The following is a 16061-nucleotide window of genomic DNA, read 5'->3' on the forward strand; positions in this document are numbered from 1 at the left end:
CTCAACATGGATTGGGGATTTAAGCTAAAACAGCCCTAATCTATCGATACAGTACCACACCATAAGGTGCACATACCCATTCAACATTTGGACCATGATATCCATTTCCTTTTTGAATATTAAGTCAGTATTCACTGCACTAGGTGGCAGTCTAGTCCAAAAATTGACAAGTTTAAAAAAGTGACTCATTTAGTTTGTGTTTTCCTTAATGTATATTCACGTCTACTAGTTCTTTTCTCCTGGTCCAGACAAAGAACTATATCACATTCGGCTTATTGATTTCCTTTATCATTTTAAAAACTAAGATTATATCATAGGAACATAGGAACAGGAGTAGGCCATTTTAGCCCCTGGAGCCTGTTCTGCCATTCAATGAGATCATGGCTGATCTGTGACCTAACTCCATATACTCACCTTTGTCCCATATCCCGGAATACCCCTGCTTAACATAAATCTATCAAACTGAGATTTAAAATGAACAATTTTAATCCAACATCAACGGCCATTTGCGGAAGAGAGTTCCAAAATTTTACCACCCTTCGCAAGTGTTTCCTAACTTCACTCTTGAAAGACCTGGCTCTAATTTTTCGGCTATGTACTTTAGTCCTAGATTCCCCAACCTGTGGAAATAGTTTTTCTCTATCTGCCCTACCAGTTCCCCTTAATATCTTGAAAACTTTAATCTTCTAAATTCCAAGGACTACAACCCTAGTTTGTGTAATCTCGCCTCGTAATTTAACCTTTGGAGTCCAGGTATCATTCTAGTAAATCTACACTGCTCTCCTTCCAAGGCCAATATATCCTTCCTAAGATGTGGTGCCCAGAACTGAACACAGTACTCCAGGTATGGTCTAACTAGGACATTGTATAGATGTAACATGACTTCAAACCTTTGTATTCTAGTCCTCTGGATATAAAAGCCAGCATTCCATTAGCCTTTTTGATTATTTCTGTCTCTTTGGACCTCCACTGCTTCTAATTTTTCACCACTTAGAAAGTATTCTGGTGCATCTTTTTTGGTCCAAAGTGGATGACCTCACACTTGCCTACATTGAAATCTATTTGCCACAGTTTTGCCCATTCACTTAATCTATTAATATCTCTTTGTATTTATATGCTTCCATCTACACTGCTTACAATGCTGCCTATCTTTGTGTGATCAGCAAACTTGGATGTGTTGCTCTCTATCCCATTATCTAAGTCATTGAATAGTTCAGGTTCCAAAACAGATCCCTGTGGGATGCCACTAGTCAGATCCTGCCAATTCGAGTACCTGCCCATTATCCTTACTCTCTGTCTCCTGCTGCTCAGCCAATTTCCTAACCAGGTCAATAATTTGCCCGCAATTCCTTGAGCTTCAACTTTAGTTAACAGTGTCTTTTGAGGGGCTTTATCGGATGCCTTTTGGAAGTCCATATAAATAACATGACTAGACATTCCCCTGTCCACGACTTTGGTTACCTCTTCAAAAAAATCCAATCAGGCATGACCTACCTTTCACAAATCCATGCTGGCTCTCTCTGATCAGCTGAAAATATTCACTCCATCGTTAATTATAGAGACTATTATTTTCTGGACAACAGATGTTAGCCTAATTATAGGTCTATAATTCCCTGTTTCCCTCTCTCAACTTAAATAGTGGAGTAACGTATGCAATTTTCCAATCTAAAAGAACGGTTCCTGAATTGAGAGAACTTTGGAAGATCATAGCTAGGGCATCGGCGATGTTCTCACCAACGTCCTTTAAAATCCTGGGATGAAAACCATCTGGTCCTGGGGATTTGTTACTCTTTAGTGCCATTATTTTCTTCATTACTGTTAATTTTCTTACGTTCATTTTGATGAGTCCCCATCCCTGACTCAGTATTAGTTTCCTTGGGATGTCCGGCATGCTATCCACTTCTTCTACTGTAAATACTACAAATAAAGACTGCAGAAATACTTTGGGAAATAGTTTGGCAATGCTAACTCATGGCATATTTATCTGGCAGGGCATTATCCACAGCACCAGATCTAAATTTCATAAACTGTGCATACACGGACCTGCTTTGGTGTGCAACTAATACTCTCAGTTGGATGGCATCTACTTTTGCAACCAATGAATACATTTTACTCGTGAGGCATGTTGTTAAGCTGTTGATGTAATAATAGGCTACTCTGATTGCTATGTCAATGTTATACCTCTGATGAACAGGCAAGGCACTATTAAGTGTGATTAATCCTTGAATTAAAAAAACAAATTGCTTCAAAGATTTGCATTCTCTAGCATCTATGTTTCTCCAGTTTTCGTTTCTCCTGTCATGAAGGTACAAAGTTCCACCGAGCCATCTGGTATCTCACCCTAGTGGGCAATTCTCATGTGAGCATGGATGGCGACCATCACCAGGGTGTTCAACAGCGGAGAGTATTACTGCTGAACCTGGTCGTGTTCTCGCCTGATGTCCAATAGGCCTTTAGAGAAGTGGGTTTCGATTCATGGGGCACTGGCACCAATATTCGGGAAAGAGAGAGCTGTTCCGTGGGGACGGACTACATCTGAACTATGCTGGGACCAGAGTTCTAGCGAACCGAATAACTAGGGAGATAGACAGGACAGAGAGAAATCTAGAATGCTAAAGAGAAAAGACAAGGAAGCAATGCAGGAAAGTGATTGTGGTAAGGATAATCATATTATGTCAGGAAGGGATGGAGCATACAAACAAAGGAGTGCACTAACAAATAAGGTCCAGGTAAGAAAAAATAGCGATAAGACAAATAGGGCTATAGTACAAAATAATGTTAAGATGTCTAATAATGTTAAAATTATATCTGAATGCACGAAACATCTGTAATAAGGTAGACGAATTAACAGCGCAAATAGATGTAAACGGATACGATATAGTTGCAATTACGGAGACATGGTTGCAGGGTGACCAAGATTGGGAACTGAATATCCAAGGATATTCGATATTTAGGATGGACAGGCAAAAAAGAAAAGGGGGGTGGTGTGGTGTTGTTAGTAAAGGATGAAATCAGAGCAATAGTGAGAAGGGATATTGGCTCAGAAACTCAAGATATAGAATCAGTCTGGGTGGAGCTAAGGAACACCAAGTGGCAGAAAAAATTGGTGGGAGTTGTTTATAGGCCTCCAAACAGTCGTGGTAGTGTAGGGGACGGTATCAAATAGGAAATTAGAGGTGCATGTAATAAGGATACTACAGTAATTGTAGATGACTTTAATCTACATATAAACTGGTCAAACCAAATTAGTAATAATACTGTGGAAGATGAATTCCTGCTGTGTGTACGAGATGGTTTTTTAGACCAGTATGTTGAGGAGCCTACTAGGGAACAGGCTATCCTAGATTGGGTATTGTGTAAAGAGAAGGGGTTAATTAACAGTCTTATTGTGCGGGGTCCTTTAGGGAAGAGTGGCCATAACATGATTGAATTCTTTATTAAGATGGAAAGTGAAGTAATCCAATGCGAAACTAGGATCCTAAATCTAAACAAAGGAAACTATGAAGGTATGAGGAATGAATTGGCTATGATAGATTGGGAAGCTTCATTAAAAGGCATTATGGTGGATAGACAATGGCTAACATTTAAGGAATGAATACATGACTTGCAACAATTATACATTCCTTTCTGGCGTAAAAACACAAAAGGAATAGTGGCCCAACCATGGCTAACAAAAGAAATTAAGGATAGTATTAGATTCAAAGAGGAGTTATACAAAGTTGCCAGGAAAAGTAGCAAGCCTGAGGATTGGGAGCAGTTTAGAATTCAGCAAAAAAGGATCAAGAGATTGATTAAGAGGGGAAAAATAGAGTATGAGAGTAAACTTGCAAGGAACATAAAAACCGACTGCAAAAGTTTCTACAAGTATGTAAAAAGAAAAGGATTAGTGAAGACAAATGTAGGTCCTTTACAGACAGAAACGGGAGAATTTATAATGAGGAACAAGAAAATGGCAGAACAATTAAATAAATACTTCGGTTCTGTCTTCACGGAAGAGGACACAAATAACATCCCAGAAATGCTAGGGAACCAAGGGTCAAGTGAGCAAGAGGAATTAAAGGAAGTGATTATTAGTAAGAAAATAGTGCTGGAGAAACTAATGGGACTGAAGGCCGATAAATCCCCAGGGTCTGATGATCTGCATCCCAGAGTACTAAAAGAGGTAGCCATGGAAATAGTGGATGCATTGGTTGCATCTTCCCAAATACTATAGATTATGGAACAGTTCCTGCAGATTGTAGGGTGCCAAATGTAACCCTACTATTTAAAAAAGGAGGTAGAGAGAAAACAGGGAACTACAGACTGGTTAGCCTGACATCAGTAGTAGAGAAAATGCTAGAGTCTATTATAAAGGATGTGATAACGGCACACTTAGATAATATCAACGGGATTAGACAAAGCCAACATGGATTTATGAAAGGAAAATCATGTTTGACAAACCTACTGGAGTTTTTTGAAGATGTAACTGATCGAATAGATAATGGAGAACCAGTGGATGTAGTGTATTTGAATTTTCAGAAGGCCTTTGATAAAGTCCCACATAAGAGGTTAGTGTGCAAAATTAGAGCACATAGGATTGGGGGTAATGTGCTGGCATGGATTGAAAATTGGTTAACTGACAGGAAACAGAGTAGGAATAAACGGGTTTTTTTCGGGGTGGCGGGCAGTGACTAGTGGGATACCACAGGGATCAGTGCTTGGGCCCCAACTATTCACAATATATATAAATGATTTAGATGAGGGAACCAAATGTAATATTTCCAAGTTTGCTGACGATACAAAACTAGGTGGGATTGTGAGTTGTGAGGAGGATGCAAAGACGCTGCAAGGTGATTTAGATAGGTTGAATGAGTGGGCAAACACATGGCAGATGCAATATATCATGGATAAATGTGAAGTTATCCACTTTGGTAGGAAAAACATAAAGGCAAAGTATTATTTAAATGGTGATGGCTTGGGAAATGTCGATGTACAGAGGGACCTGGGTGTCCTGTACACCAGTAATTGAAAGCAAACATGCAGGTGCAGCAAGCAGTTAGAAAGGCAACTGGTATGTTGGCCTTCATTGCAAGAGGATTTGAGTACAGGAACAAGGATGTCTTACTGCAGTTATACAGTGCCTTGGTGAGACCGCACCTGGAGTATTGTGTGGAGTTTTGGTCTCCTTACCTAAGAAAGGATATACTTGCCATAGAGGGAGTGCAGCGAAGGTTCACCAGAGTGATTCCTGGGATGGTAGGACTGTCGTATGAGGAGAGATTGGTTTGACTAGGCCTGTATTCACTAGAGTTTAGAAGAATGAGAGGGGATCTCATTGAAACATATAAAATTCTGACTGGGTTGGATAGACTGGATGCGGGGAAGATGTTTCCCCTGGCTGGGAACTCAAGAACAAGGGGTCACAGTCTCAGGATATGGGGTAGGAAATTTAGGACCAAGATGAAGAGAATTTTTTTCACGCAGAGGGTGGTGAACCTGTGGAATTCTCTACCACAGAAGGCTGTGGAGGCCAAGCCATTGAATATATTTAAGAAGGAGATAGATAGATTTCTAGACACAAAAGGCATCAAGGGGTATGGGGAAAAAGCGGGAATATGGTGTTAAGATAGAAGATCAGCCATGATCATATTGAATGGCGGTGCAGGCTCGAAGGGTTGAATGGCCTACTCCTGCTCCTATTTTCTACGTTTATTGATCCAGCCGGGTGATGAAAATTGGAATTAGAAAAGTTAGCTGATTTTTTTCCTCTTCTTAGCTTAGAAGCGAGACCAATTACAGAACCACAACCACTACAATAGCCGAGCCCTTTAGTGCAATACAGACTTGGAATCAAACCTTGAACCTTGCTGGTTTATATGGGCAGCGCACTAAGCCATGGGAGGAGTTTCACAATTCTGCGAATTTGAACTGTAGTTTTTGTTTCATTTGCATATCAGGTCATCAAGTACTCTCCATGTGGATAATATACTATGGCTGTCTTGTTCTAATCATACACACACAGACAGAAATACAAAATCACATTAGTGCAACCTACATCGTGCAGTTTCCACAAGTCAGACAACTGCTTTTAGCTCTGTATTTTTCCCATGTAGGTAGCCAAAGGTTTGGTTTAGAATGTTTTACATACTGGCTTGCTCGTTTAGACTTGTGTTCAGTAATAATTATTCATGCTGATATTCAAATCTATTTGCTCTCATTTAATGAGTTAAACAGGTGCTCCAATGGAGAAGGAAGAGCTCCAGCAGTTGCTGTTTGGCTTTGATGAAAAACGCTTCACAAGGATGACTCCAGTCTTGTTTTTTCTCATCAAGGAGTTGAAGAACAAACTGATGCAGCCATCGTGCAGCACTGTCCAGGACCCACAGCCTCCGCCACCCATGTATGAGTAAGCATTGCCAGGGAACTCTAGACAGTGAGGCAGTTAGAGGGCTGAAGGTGTAGCCTAAGTAAGCCGAATTGAAAGCTGTGTTAGACATATTCATTGGCAAGTAAGAATTTGAGACAACTATACTTTCCAAATGATCATTCTTTTTCAAATACAAAATCCAACAGGATGATTAAGTTCTAGTCTCAGATCACGGCATCTCTGAGATTGGTACAGCATTAATTTTATTTGTAGCAGCAGTACTGTTCAATGCTGATAGTTGCTGGTGGCGTAGACCTTAAAAGTATATGACATTGTTCACAATATTGCAGATACACAATTAAATAAGTTTTATAAGTACATTTAAAAAAATCTACAAACTTTATCAGATTAGGGAATGTAATCTCAGGCAAGTATAATTATGTTTTCCTGAGAAGGGTAAACAGAGTAAAAGTGCAACTTGTGCATAAACTAATTTGATCGTTTAGTAACAGAATCTGCTCATGTGATGAGTAGAACTACCTATGTCCTATATCAGGTCCACAGGTTATATCACTGTGGTTAGCCATATAGTAAACTTTGTAATGCCTGAGAAATAAGGAAAACTGAAAATTGGATGCATTGACCTCTGCCTAACTAGTCTAAACTGCATTGGGGAAGCTCACACCGAGAGGCCCCGAACTTGGTGGACTTATCGCCCGCTGCCGCTGAGTTTTCTGGGCGGTCTCTCCTCCGAGCAAGTTTGGTGGCGGCCTCCTGCCGGCGGGGAGGGAAGAACGCTGGGGACCATCTGCTGACGTCCGCTGGCGTGCAACGCGCATAAGTGTCCTCCCGCCCGCCGAGCTGCCAGTTTGGTCCGGGCGGTCCTCCGCTGCAGCAGGGGGAAGGACCGCCGCATGGAGGCAGGTCTAACCTCAACGGTAAGTATGAAGACCTGCAAAAAAAGATTAATACACTTCTTTTCTTTATTTTTTTTCCAGCAATTCAGATGGATGGGGTCCCCTGAAGGTTTTCCAGTGCTTTTTTGAAATTTTAAATTTTATCTTTTCCCCCCCTACCTGGGTCCGATTCAATCCTCGATGGTACTTTGCCAAGGATTGTATTTGCTGCTAAGATCGGGAGCTCCCGCCCGCTGCCGCCCAGATTCAGGGTGTAAGCCGCTTTTTTGCCGCCGGGCGGTCTTTCCAGGACTTTCTCAAGAAACTTCCACCCAAAGTACCGTCAGGATCTCAGCGGTCCTTTGGGCAGCACCTGGGCTGAACTTAGCTTCCACCAAGTTCGGGGCCAGCGAGTATAGTGGAGCAGACAATTCAAACTATTAAAATGTAATTGTACAAATTTATTGAATGTCAGACAGGCTCGGTTGATGGCATTCTTGCCTCAGAGTCACATTGTGAGTTCAAACTCCATTCCAGGATCTGTGCACATCAAAATTGATACTTCAGGGCAGTGTTGCCAGAGATGCTAGCCTTTGCATGATATGTTAAACCATGGCTTTGTCTGCTGGTTCTGCTGTTAAAAATCCCATGGCATTATTTGGAAAAGAGCAGAGAGAACACCTAGTGCCTTAGCTGCCAACCATCTTCTCAACCAAAATCAACAAAATATTTCCGTTCATAAGCTCTTGTGTTGCACAAATTAGCTGCTGCATATCAAACTGCACATCTAAACTATTCTCCGAGTTGAAATAAGGTGCTATATAAGTACAAGTATTTGATTAGGCCAGTCTTGATGTGGCCTTGCATTGCTTGAGACAGATACTTGATCAGATTTGATACACATCATTGCTGTGTTGCATTGCGAAGACCTTTGTGGTCCTTTGATCTATAAGTCTAGAAGATGCTGAGGAAGAGTGGCAGAAAAACCTAGTGCGACTTAGTACCCATTTTTTAATTGGCCTACACTCCATCCCATTTTGCTCCCAACAAGAGGAGGCTTTTGTCTGATAAGGTGCACAGTGTGGGTGGAACTTCAAGTAAGGCTGTTAATATCAATATAATTTGTGGTTAACAGGGTTCAGGGGGAGGGGAAGCAACACAAATGATATGTAGGAGGTTGCACATTGCACATGTTTTTTCTACGCATATAATTCAGGAAATGAAGCGGAGCCGGTCTGTCTTGCAATGGAGATTCCCTGGAACACAGTTGATTTTGTGGCAACATTTTGTACACACAGTAATAACATAAGAAATAGGAGCAGGAGTAGGCCATTTGGCCCCTCGAGCCTGCTCCGCCATTCAATATCATGGCCGATCTGATCATGGGCTCAGCTCCACTTCCCTGCCCGCTCCCCATAACCCTTTATATTCCCTTATCGCTCAAAAATCTGTCTATCTCCACCTTAAATATGGCCAATGACCTAGCCTCCACAGCTCTCTGGGGCAGACAATTCTATAGAGTTACATTTTTTTGGGAGAAGAAATTTCTCCTCATCTCAGTTTTAAATGGGTGGCCACTTATTCTGAGACTATGTCCCCTAGTTTTAGTTTCCTCTATGAATAGAAATATCCTCTCTGCATCCACCTGGTCGCGCCCCCTCATTATGTTTCGATAAGATCAGCTCTCATTCTTCTGAACTCCAATGAGTATAGGCCCAACCTAGTCAACCTATCTTCATAAGTTAACCCCTTCATCTCTAGAATCAATCAAGTGAATGTGCAATGTGCTCAAATTGGCTAAGGAGGAACATGGGCAGGAATGTACTGACAGAAATTTAAGAAGTCATCAAAGGTATATAATTAAATCCACCATACACTATCCATCGGGTGTATTCATCCCAGACATAGCCACCTGGGGTTAGTCATATCCAACATGAAGATGTACAGACAGCTGCAATCTGCTGCCTTTGCCAATGGCTGTCAAAAACCACCATGGTCCTAAATTCCAGGTGAATGATGGGGTCATTTGACTTAGTTTGTTCCCCATTCATTCATTTTTCTAAGGGAGATTTTCAACAAGTATTACTTCGTAAAATTATGTGTGAAATTCAGCAAACCAACAGGATATTACATTTATCCTATTTTCTCTGCCTAGGAAGTTCTGTACATCCAATCAGTTTCTACATTCCTAAAAGCAATGGTGTTGGATATAGATTACTAGGGGTTACCTCACGCACTGTCCATTGTCCCTTTTCCATATTATTGTGTAATGGTAGCACATTACATCAGAGGTGTGGTATCCTGAATATAGTAACAAGCATGAGAGGCAGTGTTGTAAGAGGAAGAGTGAAGCTATGATTAGTGACACCTACCTGATCCCAATCCCAGCAATAAGCATTGATTATATAATTTTGTAGAATGTAAGATTTATCTGTAGTAAACACCTGTTAATCCAGTTTATCAGATGGCAAAATAAACTCCCCATGATTATAAGGAAAATATCCAGCACTTAGATCAGACAAAGTAACATTTGTGGAAATATGCAGCTAATCGCTGAAAAAAGTCATAACGGTGGCTATAACAACTCTAATGCGATCACAGCCAGGTTGTGAATATTTATTTTAAAAGGATTTTTTTTTTTAATCAGAGTGAGAAAGAATAAGAGTCAGAAACAAACTGAAATTGGAAAGTGTGAGAGCCATATAGAGAAAAAAAAGAGGGAGACAAAAAGAATGGAAGACAAACAGAAAGAGAGACAGAAAGAATTTGAGAGTGCGAGACATTGGGAAACTTTTTTTTACCTTTGTTTATGAGCAATGCAAAGGAGATCAACTAATATGTATATAAATGTGATTTTGAATACATAAAGCCTAATCCAGTCAATTCTACTTTTAGAGAAGATTCCAAAGCAGTTAAAAGAGCAGAGAGTGATTATTTGGAAACATTGGACACTCCCTTTCATACACCGTCCTCAGGACATGGGTCTCCACGCGAGTTCCTACGGCATCTCAGTAGATTTTTGAACATGGTGTTAGATTACTCCACTGACCAAAATTCCAGATCTGTGCTTCACCTCGATAAGGAAACCATTGAGAGTCTTCCTCACCAGTCACTGAATATTTCAAATGCCTATGTCTTAGAACTGTTGGTGCAGTCAGATGAGCCCTTGGTATTTTTATTGCCAGAGAACGCGGAGAACTTTTTGGAGCAGATAACAGAAGACGAAGATATTGGGGAAATGGAGGAAAAGATGCAGCAGCTTTTCCTCACTAAGCTGCAGAACACAATCAGAAGAGTACTGGAAATTCCTATTTTACAGAAGGAGAAGGTTTTAAAAAATCTGATCCATCTACTGAATGAATGTAACTATCCCTTTCCACTCCCCGAGTTCCCTCAGGTCAGTGTCTCACCACAGGACAGCCAAAGGAAAAGAAATCGCAGACAAAAGACATATTATACATTTTTGTTACTGAAGACATTACAAACGGTGAAGACATTTTGGGATAAGAGACAAAAACTTTTTAGGCAGAACAGGAGTGCAACCAACCGGTCAATCTGCAAACTGGAAGAGCTCAGCATTGACTTTGAGCGTTTGTCATATGACTGGATTTTGGTTCCAAAATTGTACAATATACATAATTGTGTTGGGTCCTGCAGGATTCCCTTAATGGGAAATGTATCTAATCATGTTGTCTTACTGATTAAAATGCAGGAGCAGGGGCTTCCCACAAAACGAGAGCCATGTTGTGTACCAGTGGAGTATTCCGAACTGCTCCTGGCTGTTGTCAATGATCATAGCAGCATGATTACTGTGTACAAGAATATGGTGGCAGAGGAATGTAAGTGTAGATGACCCAGGCATCTTGGCACATTTCATGAGTCAAATATTGACTGAAAAGACCAACATATGACTTGATAATGAGCATCTATGGTGACACGTTCTCAACCAAATTGAGTATATTTTTTACAGTACTTCATATATTAATTCTGGAACCCAGGTCATGTTTTGTATCAATCCAGTTTGGATCATGATTTGCTCATCACTTTTCAAATGGGTCGGAAATGGAAAATCCAAACATTTCTCTCATCCTCATTGATGTAAATTGTTGACACTGATTTTGAAATGAGAATAGCTGTCTCTCAATTGACATTTAAAAAAAATTATACCTATATTCTCCTTAGGCAATGGGCCACAATTACTTGCTATATGTAACAAACCAGTGGAAATGAATTCAGTTATTCACAATCATGCTAACTCAATGCTAATCTGAATCTCATGACAGGTCCTCAAAACTAATGAGAATCAGTCTATCCATTCATGTTTGCTGAAAGACAGAACAGTAAATGACCAGTGGCAGCTTGAAAATCTCAATTCTGTGGAAAGTTTGCTGGAGATCTGTGGGTATGCATATATAAATGTGTTTAAATTACACACAATAGCTCTTAATAAAATGCCCACCTCTGACATAATATGATGACTGCTATGTTGGAAACCCTCAAATGTGTAAGGAGATCTTTGCTTGTGTCTGTGGTGGATTGTAAATCAAAGTGACAAAAGGAGATTTCTGTGCAGTTGAACTGAACTCACTTGTTTGCTTTAGTGCATTTGAAGCTGCAATGGACACAGTCCTGCGTGCACTCCATGAAAATGCAACACAAGATGCTATAACTGAACACAAAGATTAACATTAAGCCGTGGGCTATCCCATTTTATTTATCTGTCTATTGTGTAACCTCTATGAAATTTCTTGGCTGAGATGGAAGTTCTGTGGCATCCTTAAAGGATTTTCTTTAAATTAAGCATTAATCTTAATTGGTTTTATTTTCCAATATACACCCGTGTATCCTATTTTAATAAACTCTTATGCATGAATACGCTTTTTATTCTGTGCTTTGCTGTTGGACATGATGATGGTATGCGTGGTGGAGTTAAGGTGGAAAATTCTAAAGCATGTTCCTAATCTTGTCAGTGTCTTTAAGGGAAGATGGCAAGCAGATACTGGCTGCTTCCCATCAAGAGGAAACGTTGGTAAGTTCATGTTGCTCGTTCATACCTCCCAATAATTATCTTAGGACCAGTAATGGGAGCAGGTCAAGGTATCACTCAAGGGAGGAAGACAATAATAGTTTAAAATGGGGAAAGGTTTTTTTTAAAGATTCCATGGAAAAAATATAAATACTGCTATTTTTTCTAATTAAACTGGAAAGTCACTGGTTTTCTATTATATCTCTGTTTTGTATTTTACATTATTATCCAACGTTTAACAATAAAACATTACATATATATATATATATATATGGCAATGGTCTTTGGAGTCATTTGCAGTGTGGATGCCAGGTAAATATAGTCAGTCCTATTGACTGTAATGAACGATTAATAAGCAAACATTCCTGTTAAAATTAACATAAACATGGCACAGTAACACATTTTAAACTCTTAAATTATTGTTACTTTAATATCTTCAACTTTTAATATGATGAAATTATTGCTTTATCCTTAATCAGTACATATCCCACCATGTTTTCAGCATGTCAAAAAGTCCACGATACTGCGCAGCATTACCATACAAAATATCTTGCTCCTTATCAATAAAATGCAGCAACTTTAAGTTAAGACAGCACAGTGGCCTCAAGTCAGGTAATAATAGCAATTTATATCAGGAGTCTAGAGCATGACTCAGGTTGCCATGGTGTAATGCTCCTGCTGCCTTGGCTTTACAATATATGCTTGTGACAGTCTTAATAGTAAGTTGCAGCAGGGGGGCTATTTCACATGAATACATGGACAGAAAACCTAACAATAAGCCTGACAAAAACATCAGTTCATTTCCACGTCAGTAACTGACTCATCAGTTTCAGTTGTACGAATTATGTACCAATTGTTGGTCCATTTTGGAATTGATCCAAATGGAGTTGATTCTCACTTGCTTGGATTGAGATACTTTAGAATTCAAACCGTTCAGATCAATTCAGATTTAGGTGATGATGAGGTGATAGTGATATAGGACCACATAGAAGAAAGTGGAAATCATTGTAGGCGAATGTTATTATACAGCGCTTTGTATTCTCTTACTCAATTCCTCTACTTTAACAGAAGTATTAGCACCTTTATGTGTTCATATTTTATCATTGCAGACAGTACATAACATAAGAATTAGGAGCCGGAGTAAGCCATTTGGCCCTTCAAGCCTGCTCCGCCATTCAATAAGATCATGGCTGGTCTTTTACCTCAATTCCACTTCCCTGCACTATCCCCATATCCCTTGATTCATCTTATTTGATTTTGATTCAATTCAGTATAATAATATAGAATAAGAAGCTAAACTTGTAACAAGTTACAAACATGACAATATGCATTACTATAAAGAAAAAAACATGGAGACAACAGGGAAAGAGAAAAACAGAGGCGGTAAGGGAGGGAAAATGTGAAACATGGAAATAGCAATGGACAGGGCAGAGAACGGGACTGAAACAGTGAGATGGGCAGAACTGGCAACACTTGGAGTATCCATCAGCATTCTCAGATAGGTGTCAGATCACTGAGACCTGATTTCTAAATTATTTATAAAGATTAAAAGGTGTTTGAAGGTAAAGCATTTTTATATACATTAGTCTTTTTTGAAAGTCTTATAACATGCAGCAGCAATTGATTTCTAGTTTTCCTCTAGCAGTAACAGTCTGATGACTCAGTTATCGCCCTGAATTCAGGCAGCACATTTGCAGAAAAGTCTACACCAAAGAAGACAAAGAGAACAGAGAGAGATGAAGTTATGTAATCCATGAAGAGAGAATATCAGAACACACAATGGATTCAGCTGCAGCAGATTCAAACGCATCAATAGTCAACAAACAAACCCTCACATTTATTACCCCTATTCATCCCTGTGGTGTAAAACATGCACTAAGTAGAAAGACACAACGTGTATATATAATGCTACCAAAAAAAGATTCAAGATCAGGACTGGGATTCTGACTCCGAACCTTTGGCTGGATGTACAATGCTTTAGCAACATAGAAAATAGGTGCAGGAGTAGGCCATTCGGCCCTTCTAGCCTGCACCGCCATTCAATGAGTTCATGGCTGAACATGCAACTTCAGTACCCCCTTCCTGCTTTCTCGCCATACCCCTTTAATATTTGAACAGAAGAACATAAGAAATAGGAGCAGGAGTAGGTCATTTGGCCCCTCGAGCCTGCTCCATCATTCAATAAGATCATGGCTACCAGGCTGCCCAGTCAGGTTATTCTATGAGAGACCTACTCATAGGGGAAAAGGAATAGAGACAGTTTTACCCAATTATTTACTATAGTAAAATGCACAGACAGAATATTAGAACACAAAAACATATAATATATAATATAATATATGACGAGTGTGTGATTTAGCAAACAGGGATCTGAAACTGAACAAAGCAATCTATTTCCTTTATTCCTCATTCCCTACTCCAGTGTGGAGATTACTGAGCCACACGTTGTTGCCTCAAAATTCAATTGTATTTGCTTCAAATAATTAAAATGCCGCCAAAGCAGCAGATTTATTAAAAATTGTTAACTTCACATACCAGTAAATAACTTTATTTGACACGAGGAGATTTTTATTTGGTGCAATAACTGTACTTTTATTTAGAAACATTACACTTCACTGATATAAACTAGCATTTCTGTTTAGATTTCTCATGGTGGAAGTATTTTCTAGTCACTGTGGCTAATAGTGAAAGCGCATAACTGGGAACTTGAACCGAATTAGTCGTGTTTTCTATTTTCTTTGAATTTATTTTTACCAAGATGCTTTCCCATGCCACCCTTCTTATAAATTTTTTCACCTCCATAATGTTTACTGCGTTTGACCACTCTGTACTTATTATATTCTTTATGCACTTTGTAATCATGTTTTTTGTCGTCATCTTGCTTAATGAAAAACTTATGCTTCTCAAAGTCTTTATGATGGCCTTGATGTTTGCTGTATGTTTCTTGTTTAGCATTTTTTTCATGTCTTCTTGGAAAGTTGTGCTGATTAAATTTACTCCCCTTATCACATCCCTCTTCTTTGCCCTTGGAAAGCTTCTTGCCGTCTCCTTCTTTGAAGTGCTTCTCTTGGTAGCCTTGGTGGCCCCTGTGTTTTTCCTCCTTGTGCTCCTTTTTGAAGTACTTATCATCTTTCTTTTCAAATTCGGTCTTGTGATCTTTCTTGTCTTTACTGGACCTGGGTTCTGAGTTTTTATCTCTTGGCTTATGAGCACTTTTAATGCTTTTGATCTCTTTAATATGTGCAGAGATCTGTTTTCTTTCAGCTGCCTCAACCTTGCAGCCTCCTGGCTTTCCCTTCTGCGTGATACACGTCTTTTTCAAATCTGTTCTGACAGGAGTTTGAGGAGGAAGCTTCTTCTCAAGTTCAGTAATGGCTTCCTCAGTTTCTGAAATCAATACCTGATCCTCTAGCATACTCTTTTCTGCCTGGTGAAAAAAATATATATATTATATGCTCTTAAAGAAATTGTGTTTACCATCCAGTGTGAATATTTATCTCTCAGTCGACATCACTAAAACAGCTTACCTAGTTAGCTGGAGAGTTATCTTTGGTGTCCTGGCCAATATTTATCTCTCAATCCGCATCACTAAATCGGATTATCTGGTCATTATCACATTGCTGTTGTGTGGGAGCTTGCTTGTGCGCAAATTGGCTGCTGCATTTGCTACATTACAATAGTGACAACACTTCAAAAAGTACCTCATTGGCTGTAAAGCACTTTGGGAAACCCGGTGGTCGTGAAAGGCACTGTATAAATGCAAGCCTTTCTTTGTTCTTTCGATTACAGGTAG

General features: G+C 39.6%; 2 protein-coding genes across 2 annotated transcripts in view; one reads left to right on the forward strand and one right to left on the reverse strand.

Moving 5' to 3' along the window:
• The window catches only part of amh (anti-Mullerian hormone), a 34081-nt gene extending 21570 nt beyond the window's left edge, over positions 1 to 12511 (forward strand). Inside the window, exons 4-5 of the mRNA XM_070859781.1 lie at positions 6214 to 6385; positions 10138 to 12511. Of these exons, the coding sequence (XP_070715882.1) occupies positions 6214 to 6385; positions 10138 to 11095 (1130 nt within the window). The 3' untranslated portion in view covers positions 11096 to 12511. The remainder of the gene's footprint in view (positions 1 to 6213; positions 6386 to 10137) is intronic.
• A 2322-nt stretch (positions 12512 to 14833) lies between these two features.
• LOC139228606 (glutamic acid-rich protein) overlaps positions 14834 to 16061 on the reverse strand; it is a 48524-nt gene continuing 47296 nt past the window's right edge. Inside the window, exon 7 of the mRNA XM_070859782.1 lies at positions 14834 to 15695. Within this exon, the coding sequence (XP_070715883.1) occupies positions 14985 to 15695 (711 nt within the window). The 3' untranslated portion in view covers positions 14834 to 14984. The remainder of the gene's footprint in view (positions 15696 to 16061) is intronic.

The sequence above is a fragment of the Pristiophorus japonicus genome, chromosome 18 (genome assembly GCF_044704955.1).
Source record: "Pristiophorus japonicus isolate sPriJap1 chromosome 18, sPriJap1.hap1, whole genome shotgun sequence".
Taxonomy (NCBI): domain Eukaryota; kingdom Metazoa; phylum Chordata; class Chondrichthyes; family Pristiophoridae; genus Pristiophorus; species Pristiophorus japonicus.